Raw genomic sequence first — 13,735 nt, forward strand, 5'->3', positions numbered from 1 at the left:
TGTGAGACTACACTGAAGATCTCTAGCTCTTTAAATAAGCTAATTTACTCAGATGTATATCGCCAAAATTTGCATGACCCTAATAGCGTAAGTAGCTGAACTCAAACGTTTCAGAAGATCCTCAGTGTGTGTTTTGCAGTTCAATCCCTCATCAATGCATACATCTAGAAATTTTGAATATTCTACCTTAGCTACCGATTTCTGATCGAAGTTCCTTCATCTTCGGAATCAAATCGAAGTTACAAGGACTTTGGTCAGGGGAGTATGGTGGATGATACAGTGCTTCCCAATCCCAATCCCAATCCCAATACCGAACAGAACAGCCACAGCTTGCGCTGTATGTGCCCACGCATTGTCGTGCAAAATGATGTATGGGTTGCGCCGCATCTTTCGCAAAGCAGGTCGCAGGTGATGATCCAAAAACGAACAGTAATACGGTGCACTGACGGTCTGCCGTGGACGAACGTAATGCGTTAGGATAACACCATCACAGTCGTACACGAGAATCACCATAACCTTAGACCGCTCCATTCGCACCATCAACAGAACAGGCTCTGTTAACGGTATACTACGCCTTCCACATCGCTGGCAACGGGCTCTACACAACGCTGGTGACTACTTTGAAGGACAGTAAGAAGTGCAAACTTGTAACTCTTTTGTATTGGTTGTGAATAAATAGTTGCCACTATTTAAGTTCCAACCCTAGTAGAAAGTATTCAGAAAATGATATCAGCCTTCTAAATGTACCGAATTTTCGCGTTGCAGGCGCTCTTCTTCGTAACTGATATGCACAGGTTCGACTTTGAGATATAGTGCATGCAGTAACTATCATGTTTTTTTATTATTATTTGACCTTGTATGTTTCGACACTTTTCATGCGTTTTCAAGCATTAGTCATGCATATTTTAAGGTTTTTATGATCCATATAATCCGATCTCTAGTCATTATCAATCGAGCGGTTTACAAGTAAAATTTTTTGTAAGTCAAAGAGGTACCTTTGTGCAGTGTTGAAGAATTTCCCTCTGGTGACAGAACGTTGTCTATCTGAGCTGCAACTCAATGTTATGACTAGAACAGCAGCTCTACTATTTAAATACAGCGTGTTCAATTATTGATTTTATGTTTTATTGTAATTGTGAAGTATGTTATAATTTAGTTCTTAATTTTAATATGTTCTACAGTATCCATATTAGTACCGTAGTCTAAACTGCAGTATTGAATTCATTTTATTGTGGTAATGTTGTTGTATCTTCTTGCAGTCTGCCCAGCCATGGCTGGTAAATGACATAGAAATGGTAATAACCTGACACACAGTTCAGGAGATATGACGTAATAACACTAGCTTTTGTTCAAACGAAGAGCAAATTACTTAGTCTATATTCTTTCAGGGTTTTACAATTGTAGCTCTTAGTGAGTTCCAACAAATTTGAAACGAAATTTTTGACTTTTTCTGGCCGAAGAGCCCTACGCAGGCATCAACCGACCGACAAATTGTACGTGTGTAGGCGTTTCGTCTGACCCACCGACGAACATCCCCTGTCGCGATTTTGGCCGGGTAGGACAGGACCACCAGACAGCCAGCTTCCCCCTCCCCTCCCCTCCCCCATCCCCAAAAACTCAAAAAATTGTGCCGCTTGTCGCGCTGTCGTGCCAACCGCCCGACACACGTCCATCTTCTGTCGCTGTGTGCCGGATTAAATGCTGATCTAACATACATGACGGGATACGAGGCGAACGAAACTTTAAGAACAGCGTTTCTAGAGAAATTTAGGCACTGCAGATGTTTTGGGACACGTCGTGCGAGGTGTATTGCAATACAGACGTAAGAAATGAAGCACTTTTTTTTTTTTTTTTTTTTTTTTTGTAACAAATCCATGAAGATTTCGTGTGACATGTCGTCCGTCGACCTCGTGTGCTTCTAGTTTTAGGTTTTTATTCCGATACTTACCCGATATGAAATCTAAAAACCCAATTATCGACAATCATAAAACGTACAGGGTTATTACAAATGATTGAAGCGATTTCACAGCTCTACAATAACTTTATTATTTGAGATATTTTCACAATGCTTTGCACACACATACAAAAACTCAAAAAGTTTTTTTAGGCATTCACAAATGTTCGATATGTGCCCGTTTAGTGATTCGTCAGACATCAAGCCGATAATCAAGTTCCTCCTACATTCGGCGCAGCATGACCCCATCAATGAGTTCGAAAGCATCGTTGATGCGAGCTCGCAGTTCTGGCACGTTTCTTGGTAGAGGAGGTTTAAACACTGAATCTTTCACATAACCCCACAGAAAGAAATCGCATGGGGTTAAGTCGGGAGAACGTGGAGGCCATGACATGAATTGCTGATCATGATCTCCACCACGACCGATCCATCGGTTTTCCGATCTCCTGTTTAAGAAATGCCGAACATCACGATGGAAGTGCGGTGGAGCACCATCCTGTTGAAAGATGAAGTCGGCGCTGTCGGTCTCCAGTTGTGGCATGAGCCAATTTTCCAGCATGTCCAGATACACGTGTCCTGTAACGTTTTTTTCGCAGAAGAAAAAGGGGCCGTAAACTTTAAACCGTGAGATTGCACAAAACACGTTAACTTTGATGAATTGCGAATTTGCTGCACGAATTCGTGAGGATTCTCTACCGCCCAGATTCGCACATTGTGTCTGTTCACTTCACCATTAATAAAAAAATGTTGCTTCATCACTGAAAACAAGTTTTGCACTGAACGCATCCTCATGTGAGTGCATTTCAAGCACGACATACGCTTTCTCGGCTCCTGTCGCCATTTTGTCTCACTGTGCTCTCGAGCAGAAACCTGAAGTGCGGCTTCAGCCGAACAAAACTTTACGACTTTTTCTACGTATCTGTAGTGTGTCGTGACCATATGTCAATGAATGGAGCTACAGTGAATTTATGAAATCGCTTCAATCATTTGTAATAGCCCTGTACTTGCTTCATTTATGTGCATTGAAAAAAGTTCAGCCTATATATAAGGCCTCTGCTATTAACAACACAGTGGAAGATTTTTTTACAGTTCTACCAAGTGCTAAATGCTTAATTTATTATGTATTTGTTGTTTTATTTATTATATTACGTGCGCCGTCACCATGTCTATAGTTTTTCTTCTTCGAATTTTAAATGAGTTGCTTAAACTTACAAATCATCTATTGTGCTTCCTACATATCATCATCATTTCCTTGGGCATTTGTCCCACGTCAACGTGGGGTCGGCCCTGTTGCTATGGATGTGGCAATGTTAGTGGCAGAGGGTGCCTGTCGCCACCCCTTACCGCCCAGCATGGAATTAGTGTACCCCAGCTGCCTGTGTCTAGTGTAAGCCATGAAGTAGTGCGACTCGTGCAACTGAGGCAGGACATGGGGATCAGCCCAGTATTCACCCAATAGGATGTGGAAAACTGCCTAAAAACCACATCCAGGCTGGCCGGCACACCGGACCTCGCCGTTCATCCGCTGGACGAATTCGATCCGGGGCCGGCTCGCCAACCCGAGTCCAGGAAGCACCGCATTAGCGCTCTCAGCTAACCTGGCGGGTCTTTTGTTTTATTTATTTTGCTTTACCATAGCGTATGTCCTCAGCCAGTTATGAATCAGTTTGTAGGATTTAGGGATCATTTTAGTCAATAACTGAGAGGATACAACAGCACTGAATCTGAGGTCCTGCCGACTGCTGTGGCCGAGCGGTTCTGGGGGCTTCAGTCTGGAACCGCACTGCTGCTACGGTCGCAGGTTCGGATCCTGCCTCGGGCATGGATGTGTGTGATGTCCTTAGGTTAGTTACGTGTAAGTAGTTCTAAGTCTAGGGGACTGTTGACCTCAGATGTTAAGTCCCATAGTGCTTAGAGCCATTTGAACCATCTGAGGTCGTTTAACTTCTGCCAGCAGCTAGACGCCATAATGTAGCTAAAAGCCTCTTATTCCAGCTTGCAGTTTCTCTCATGGCTGTATACTGTTCCGTAAAGAATCGTTTGAGCTCCGAAATGCATGATATACCCATTCTTAGATAATTGGGTTCTCATCAGCTCCCAGCTGCTTAAATAAAGGAACGTGGGAGAATTTCTATCATGGAGGTAAGAATAGGGGAGATGGCGCTACGCATCCCAGCCGTACTACGTTTTGAAGCCATGGGGGCGTGGCTCGCTGCCATAACACACTGACCAAAACATTGCCAGTGTGCTATAGCGCTGCGTGTATTACAGTCACTAATTGCACCATATACGCATGTAACGTCATCAGATTGGTTGTTTCAAAGTTTTTGTTTAAAATAAAATCTGGTAAAGGCGAAATTCCGCGTTTCTTCTGATTAAAAATAGTTTTTAATGTAATATTACCAATAGCTGGCTGGCTGGCTCTGAGCACTATGGGACTTAACATCTATGGTCATCAGTCCCCTAGAACTTAGAACTACTTAAACCTAACTAACCTAAGGACAGCACACAACACCCAGCCATCACGAGGCAGAGAAAATCCCTGACCCCGCCGGGAATCGAACCCGGGAACCCGGGCGTGGGAAGCAAGAACGCTACCGCACGACCACGAGATGCGGGCTACCAATAGCTAGCCTTCAATGTAAACGATACAATTTTGTTAATTCAGTAATAAACGTGTATCACAAACTAAATAATAGAAACTGAAAACTAAGTTAGCTATACCCTCCCTCCAAAGCCCCATAAATACATCTTGTTTGTAATACGTACTGGGACGTTTCAGTTACGTTACACTACTGGGAAACACTATTCATTGCCACCAATATTTACTGAAATACGGTACATAGAATGGCAAATCTACACAGTGTCCTGTTTAACCCTATACTTTACGCCAGTTAATGTAGTGTTAGCTTTTAATTTGGTACATGATGAAGACAAAGTGAGTTACTCAACACTTCGATTATCTACGATACGTACGTATTATACTGAAACGTGAACTTGAAAACTAAGAATTTAATTCTTTGAATTAACATACCTTTTGCAAATGTTTTGGGTGTGTAGGGAAAACTGATGGTACAGCATTTTCTCGGAGCCTTACTGTTGAAAGGGAAGTTCGGTCTATGTCCTCTTCTCGGAAATGCTGAGAACATACAGTGCTCCATTTAGACGCAAGCCAATTCTTCCTCCTCACGGCATTCTCCCACAGAGCTTTCCGACTTTCATTTTTAGGAAATCTAAAATCATACAGGAGAAAAACACGCTATAGTACAAATACCGATGTAGCACACGTTCATTCACAATGAAGTTGTAAAATCACACTTAACGAGACAACTTACACATGAAATGTTATTCCCTTCGATTTCGCATCACAATCAGAACGATTCGTACATCCGAACACCACACAAGTCACCATAATAGCGCAAAATCCTTCCAAAAGCGAGCGACAAGCCTATGCACACAAGCTTACAGCAGCAAGTTTTGGTCGGATTGAGATGGCTACCCTCGGCTTCACATAGCTTCACGGCTGTGGCGTCACGGCGTCTCCCTCTATTCTTACCTCCATGATTTCTATCCTTGCGTTAGCCACTTCTTTGGCCACAGAATTCTCTCGGCCTTTTTTGTGCTTTTGTTACCTCTAAAACAGACAAGACAAACCCCCGTTTGTCTTTCTATGTAAAACCCCAGATCACGTAAGAAACAGATCGCCCGTTCGCATGGTCTAGCAGGCAACCCTTGTCAGGGAACGGCCACCAGGCGGCAACAGCGTCACACCCTTACTTGTGGAATCAACCACTAGATGGCACTCCGTTCTGTGAAATATGTGGCAACATCGGCCGAACGCGTGCAGCTTTCCACTATTTGGCGTCTGTGAAGTACAGCTGTTTCTGAGATACCGGTGGTAGTGGGTCGAGTCGTCATGCCGACGGCCTGCAAGTATATCAACTGTGGAAGGAGTAGACGAACAAATCCTGAACTAAAAATGTTCAGATTTCCCGTCAAAGATAAAGAAAGGTTACGCGAGTGGATTTTAAATTCAGGTAAATCAATAAATTAGTTACGAGTAAGAATTAATAAAGAGCCCTAAGCATTCGATCCTATCTAAATTTTGTCGATCTTATATTCTGATATAACGTGGCAGCCCTTCCTGTACAAGACCTTTCCTTTGGAGGTGTCAACTTTGAAGAGCCACAGACGGCAAACCATAATTATGTTAAAATGGCTCTAGAGCTGAAATCACAGTGAAATAAATGAATAATAGCCATCCATCATCTAACTGCTAGGTCATCGGTCCTTCTAAATCCTGGTATATACTAGAGCAAACGAAGTGAACGAGTGTAAAACCTCGTTTTACACTGCTGCAAATGAATATTCATAGATTATTCGCCAATGTTCACTGCCATTCGTTTATACGTGTGAACAGGCGTTTATACTGGAATGAAGGGAAGAGAATAGAAGAGAACGAGCATAGCATGCAAACTATAGACGCTGCCTATTTTAGTTTTTTTTTATCTGTGCACTAATAATCCTCACACAGCTTTCACTCGAAAACAACACTACTTATAGTAAAAGGTCTGCGCGAGTGCGGATATCTCCAGTAATAACTGTGTTGCAGATAAAAGCGTACGTCTGTTGCGAATATTTGCGGGTTATCTTTAAATTGTACAAAGTAAATTTTTAACATAATTATGGTTTGTCGTCTGTGGCTCTTCAAAGTTGACACCTCCAAAATATGCTCGAAAAACACGCTTTCATTTGTATATTACCGCGTTTGCAGCCCCCTTTCAACAACAATCCAAAATTCATCGTTTTGTGCTACTCTTATATCATTTACGATAAGTTACATGCAAAGTAAAGGAATTTAAATTTGAAATGACTGTCACTGAAACATGTCAAGCCTTAATTCGCTTCACAACCGAGTGCGGACATCAGCAGACAAAAATTCAGGCGAGGCACAAGTCTTTTCAGAGCAGTGGTGGGTTAAACTGCTTTACGAAACGTTAATATCTCAGAATGCGGATAAGCAACTTGGCAGATGTGGATAATGATCTTGTGGATGCGGTGCACATACGGACGGCGGCATTTTTCCTGTCCGCGCAGACTTCTAGTTACAGCCTCGATGTAAATTTTATATATTGAGATAAGATTATTTTGCCCGCTGGTTTTGACAAAGCAAACAAAGTGGCGTAGGAAAATAATTATGTCGGTAATGTCATGACGCGAAACCCACTGCTCAGTGCAATATTTGTCAGTGAATTAACGGATTTCAAAGACGTTGAGATGATTTTGAAAATTTTCTAGTGTTAACCTGCACGTGGAGATCTTTTTTACCACCATAATCCGTATCAGAAGAGCTGTATAACCAAGAGGAAATAGACGGCATGGAAGGCGAGTGTGCGACTGCGCTACAGTCTGCATTTAAACAGTAACTCACGAGAAATATTTGTGTTACTTTCCATTCATTTCATTTCGCATATGATAGTGAGAAGTATCCCTACGTTAGAAATAAACTTGGTTTGTAGAATTACAGGAGCTAATCTACATTCTTCGATTGAAAACTCGGGAAAAACCATAGCCGATCATGATCTACAGTCAGCTGTGTGACGAATGCAATTCGCGCGCAGCGCTCTAGCGGAACACAAATCAGCGTCATTCACGTCACCGAAGATACAGCGTTGCCAATTCCGCGACATGGACAGGTCAGTTAGCGTTGTAGCGTCGCCTGCGACATCTGTTGACCGACGGGAAAACTATTTTTACGGTTGCCTGTTCCGCCGTAAGGAAGGTCAATCTGTTTCTTACGTGATCTGGTGTAAAACCAAGCTGTATCTCGTAGAACATAAACTCAGCGAATCTAAGGTAAACAAATAGGGCGGTGCTGTAATAGCGGAATAGAGTCGTTCGGGACATGTGTAGGCTGCCTCGAAATTGGTCGGACGGTCGGTCGGCCGATAAAATGCTTATCGTTAAACGTTTAACACATTTCATTTTTGTAAAGTAATCAGAGATTTTTCTAGTCTTTTGTAAAATGTTTGACGGTTTGCTGCGTTACTTTCATCATATGTTTTATGAAGTTAGGGCGTGTTCTTAGCTTTTGCAAAAGACTTCAGAAAAGGCTGTGCCCGCAACGTTAGTGAAAACTCATCTCTTGGGGGCAAGCAACACGATCGCCATCTCGTGGGGAGAACGGGAGTCGTTTGCCTGCAGAACCGAGGCGATCAGTCCCCGACAGTGTGCAACGGTGTCCCAAAGCTAAGGGCGAACGTATATCGCGATTGAAAACAAAGTGGGTATTTAAATGTTCGTTACGGCTGTCACTGTGGATTCGTGACGTTGCTACTTATGGACGATGAACGTACATTTAATTATTAATCGCACCTAGTACGTCTTTTTAGTTTGGTATCCCGACTGACGTCACGAATTCGACCCGCCCCGATTGTTAAGGAATTGACGAGTCCGCAGTAGTGTTCATATTTGAATAGGGTTGTTCAACGGTCGGAGTGATATCTTATGGTAGTATCAGCTTGTATACGTCCGTAAATAATTTGCTTGTGTATTGCAAACTTGGATTAGTGTCTTACATGCTGGAGTACCTGAGTGACGCAGTTAACATTTGAATCCTTGTGTTTAGGGGATTGTATCACAGTCACTGAGGCAACAGTGGCGAGTTTTACTATAGCAGTTTCACGTGTGGCTGTTGTTCAGTAAGGGGTGCGCGGGTATGTGTGAGTGCAGTGTTTCTACGCGTTAGTGTAGGCGACGTTTTCTCTGGACCATGTACGCTAACGATAGCATAAGAGTACTCCACGCTGCGGTAAGAGCCGGCAACTTGCAACATGTCACGGAAATGCTGGCGAAAGGAGCAGACATCGAAGGCAAAGACTCTTACAAGGTACGGCCGGTCCATATCGCTGCGGAACGAGGTCATTTGGACGTTCTTAGGGCGCTTATCGCGCGGGGCTGTAGTGTGAATGCAAAGGCGTCGCACCCTGTGTTCAAGCAGCCAGAGCGGGATGTGACGTCGCTACATTTAGCAACAGGAATTGCTGACCCAAACGTCGCGCTCGCTTTAATAGCTGCTGGCGCTAATGTTAACGCCAAAACTAGTTCAGGTACGTCTCCACTGCAGCTTGCAGCAATACAGGGTCATTTGTCCGTAGTGAAGGCACTAGTTTCTGCAAATGCTAATGTGAATTCCGAGGACAACGTAAAAGTCACCCCATTATGTGCTGCTGTGTCGCAGAATTTTGAAGACGTAGCTAAATTTCTTGTACAAAACGGTGCCATTGTAAATGCGAGACATTCAGACGGTTTGACACCTTTGCATATCGCAGCACAATATGGATATGTTAACATAGCAAAACTGCTGCTCCAGAACAAGGCAGAGATTAATGCAAAGCACGAAGAAGGCTTCACTGCATTGCATTTGGCCGTAGAAAACAGACATGGTGCAGTGAGTCAACTTTTGATTAACAGTGGAGCAGATGTGAATGCGAGAGACAAAGAGGGAGGAACTCCTTTGCATAATGCAGCGTACAGTGGATACCCAATAGAAACCGTCAGACTTTTGATTGAGAAAGGTGCTAGCGTGAATGCGAGGGACAAGGCAGGAAGAACACCTTTGCACCTTGCTGCAGAGAGCGATTTCACCGAGGCAGTAAGCATCCTGATCAGAAACAAAGCTTACGTCAATATCATTGGCGATCAAATGACGCCGCTGCATGGCGCAGCTTGCAAGGGTAATCTAGACTCGATAAAAATTCTTATCGCCAATGGTGCAGTAGTTGATAGGAGAACTCACAGGCAGAATACACCATTGCATCTCGCAGCGTACTTCTGGCATGCCGAAGTAGTTAAATACCTTTTGGAACAAGGAGCCGAAGTTAACGCAACTGATTGCATAAACTGGACGCCACTTCATTTTGCAGGTGAAGAGAGTTCTACTCAAATCCCTTTCCGCAATTCCAGACACACGGGCTCACAGGCACAGGACTCTAAGCTGAATACCATGAAAGCTCTAATTGAATACGGAGCTGATGTAAATGCGAAGGGGAGCAACTATGACGACACACCTTTGCATGTAGCTGTACGGAATGGCGATACAGCGTCTGCTAGATGCCTCTTAGAGAATGGTGCATACTACGATGCGAAGTACAAATTTGCCAGCGGTAATGTGACAGCTTCAGAGATGGCTGCGACGAGAAGAAACGAAAATGTAAATACTTTACTGTGTGCTACCGAAAAGCTGTTTAAGGCTGTGAAAAGTGCGAAGTGTGCTGAAATTGAGAAATGTGTAAAAGAAGCACCAGTGAACAGCGGAAGCATAAAGTATGGAACACCGCTTATGTATGCATGTTGGAAAGGACATTTAGCTGTTGTTAATGTTTTGCTTAAAAATGGAGCCAATATAAACTTGAGCAACAGTAGTGGCATTACTCCTCTTCATTATGCAGCAAAATTTGGCCATCATGAAATACTGTGCACCTTATTGCAACATGGTGCAGTATACAATGCAAGAACCAAAACAGGCAAAAAAACACCACTAAATTTAGCTCAAGAAGAAGGTAAACAAGAAGTTACACACACTCTAAAACTAATTGAGCGATTGTTTACCAGAATTGGCAGAAAGGATAACACAGTGCTGAAAGAGTTAAATGGATTAAAGAACAACAAATATGCTGAATTTCTTGCCATCATAAACTGCAAAAATGCAAATAAAGAAACTCTGACACAAATAGCTTCAAAAAATGGGTATGAGGAACTCTGTAACAAGTTTTCTGACTTGTAACTGTTTACCAATTCGTATCTCTTAACAGTTTGACAAGAATAGTTAATTTTTTGAGGCTTTGCACACTGTCAATGTATATTTTTAGTGTTTTAATCAGTAAAGTAGCAATAAAATGTTTCACTGAAGATAAAATTGCTTCAGTAAAATGAAATCTTATTTACATTTGAGATTTTAAATTGTTAACTGTTATGTCATTCTAGTGGTAGTTCACATACACACAAACAAAACTAAGATTTGTGCATCTGGCATTGCTTACCACATTGCTATGGATACCCCTATACAACAGTATTCATGTTACTATTTACCACTATGTTCTCTACTGTAAAGCAGTTTGAAAGCTCAAAGTCTACTTGTGTGCTGATATTCACAATACATCCATTTTTATTATGGGACTGAAACAATGCTGTCTGTTATTTCTAATCTATCTTATGTTCTCTCTCACCTTACTGTTAGAAGCACATGAAAGTAACCAGGAAGTGAAATTTCTATAGAGCCTCATGAAGCCACTGATTTTCTAAACAATCCATCAATTACTGATTAACTGTGAAAAGCATGGACATTGTGTTTACATTTAAGAATGTAAGAAGTTTCAGATTTAAGATGTACTTAAAATAATTAAAATACAATTACCTGAACTAAAACAACAAAATACATGCTGCTCACATATATAATGCAATTCATCTTGTAAGCCGTGTAGATCTTATCATTCCCATGTTATAATAATTCATTAGTCTTTCAGTAACAGCTTACAGTTCCCATAACTTAAATATTTTTGTGATCTGTGGGGAATCTTTCAAAATGAAACGATGTAGTCTTTAAACTAGACTGAAGCTATTGCCTGCTTTTGTAATAGCGCAGGCTGATGGATGTCATATCGCAAAAGCAAATAAGCAAATCAAAAGTTTTAAATAATGACGATAAAGTAATGTCATTTATGTGACAAAAGACCTAAAATATATGGTAACATGAAAGCTGGGGTCATTTGTTATTGGATGGTACTGTTTTTCGTATGTTCATATATTTAGCTTGTCCATTTAGTTTCATTGTATTGTTGGAGTGAAGTATTGTCATGCTTCTTTGTGTGTGTGTGTGTGTGTGTGTGTGTGTGTGTGTGTGTGTGTGTGTGTATAGTGACATTATGGCAACCATATTGGATATTCTGGAAGAAGCAGGGGTGTCCACCATCTTAATGTTACAGTTGAAAGCACAGGTGGATTCCGATGCTTCCATAATGCCCCTCATTCTTTATCCTTAGATGTAACCTAATTTTAAACAGCCTCCTATCTACAGCACCACCTATCAGATTCTTTGGTTATCTTCCTTTTGCATTTTTCTCACACTCCATAGTTCACTACCATACATCTCCTTCAGAAGACCAGTGTTTGATAGTAGCAAACTTGCCTTGTCCAGGAATTCCCTCTTTGCCCGTGCTAATCTGCTTTTTGTGTCTTCCTTCGTAATAAGTTGTGGGTTAATTTGCTTCAAAGTTAGCAACATTCCTGAACTTAGTCTACTTTATGGGCCACAATTTTGATCTCAAGTGTCACTAATCTCATTTCTATTACTCTTAATTACTTTCTTTCTTGGTTTACTCTGTCCATATTCAGTACTTGTTACACGCTCATTCCATTCAACACATTCTATAATTCTCCACTTTGACAGAGCGTAGCTCTGTGATAATTGAATCTAACCATTTGATATCTTTTTGCCCTGAATTTTAATCCTGTCCTTGAACTTTTTTTACTTGAGTCGTGGCATCTTGAATATATAGATTGAACAGTAGGGGGTGAAGGACTATGTCCCTGACTTACAGCCTTTTAATCTGAGCACTTCATTTTTTGTTCATCCATTCTTGTCCATATTGTAGATTGTTTTTCCTGATAGCTTACTCCTATTTTTCTTGGCATTCCAAATATCTTGCAGCATTTTGTCTTGCTTTTCTTCTGATTTACAGATCCTGTGAACATTTAAGTAAAATCTTGCTATCATTAACGGCACCATAACTACATATCTGCTGTCCTTTATAACAGTCCGAAAGCTAAACTGAACATCTATCAGATTCTCAATTTTCTTTTCTATTTTCTTCTGTGTGTTATTCTTGTGTGCAAATTGAATGCACCAACTGTTAATTTATTTGTATGAAAGTTCATGCACGTATGCCCATGCTATATTTGAGACTATGTGGATGGTTCTTTCCCAAAAGTGTGATGTTGTGGCTCTAGATGCATATTCTATGAACCATCTTGAATATTCTTTTGGTTTCCTCTTTCCCAGTGATTTCAGAAATTCAAAGTGAATGTTATCTATCATTTCTCTTATTTATATATAAAAACAAAGATGAGGTGACTTACCGAACAAAAGCGCTGGCAGGTCGATAGACACACAAACAAACACAAACATACACACAAAATTCAAGCTTTCGCAACAAACTGTTGCCTCATCAGGAAAGAGGGAAGGAGAGGGGAAGACGAAAGGAAGTGGGTTTTAAGGGAGAGGGTAAGGAGTCATTCCAATCCCGGGAGCGGAAAGACTTACCTTAGGGGGAAAAAAGGACAGGTATACACACGCACATATCCATCCACACATACAGACACAAGCAGACATTGGTCTTTAAATATGTCTGCTTGTGTCTGTATGTGTGGATGGATATGTGCGTGTGTGCGAGTGTATACCTGTCCTTTTTTCCCCCTAAGGTAAGTCTTTCCGCTCCCGGGATTGGAATGACTCCTTACCCTCTCCCTTAAAACCCACTTCCTTTCGTCTTCCCCTCTCCTTCCCTCTTTCCTGATGAGGCAACAGTTTGTTGCGAAAGCTTGAATTTTGTGTGTATGTTTGTGTTTGTTTGTGTGTCTATCGACCTGCCAGCGCTTTTGTTCGGTAAGTCACCTCATCTTTGTTTTTATATATAATTTTTCCCACGTGGAATGTTTCCTTCCATTATATTGATTTCTCTTATTTAATTAGAAGTCTTCCAAAGCTTTATCAAAGTCTGACTC

The 13,735-nt window shown here is 41.5% G+C and overlaps 1 protein-coding gene across 1 annotated transcript; it reads left to right on the top strand.

Annotated features, from left to right (window-relative positions):
- Positions 1 to 8,202: 8,202 nt before the first annotated feature.
- LOC126455456 (ankyrin-1-like) lies at positions 8,203 to 10,840 on the top strand. The gene has a single exon (XM_050091206.1). The coding sequence runs from the start codon at positions 8,727 to 8,729 to the stop codon at positions 10,737 to 10,739; it is 2,013 nt and encodes a 670-aa protein (XP_049947163.1). The 5' UTR covers positions 8,203 to 8,726; the 3' UTR covers positions 10,740 to 10,840.
- The last annotated feature ends 2,895 nt before the right edge of the window (positions 10,841 to 13,735 follow it).

The sequence above is a fragment of the Schistocerca serialis genome, chromosome 2 (assembly GCF_023864345.2).
Source record: "Schistocerca serialis cubense isolate TAMUIC-IGC-003099 chromosome 2, iqSchSeri2.2, whole genome shotgun sequence".
Lineage (NCBI taxonomy): Eukaryota > Metazoa > Arthropoda > Insecta > Orthoptera > Acrididae > Schistocerca > Schistocerca serialis.

Coding starts and splice junctions, on each gene's coding strand:
- LOC126455456 (XM_050091206.1), top strand. CDS start 8,727: ATGTACGCTAACGATAGCATAAGAGTACTCCACGCTGCGGTAAGAGCC.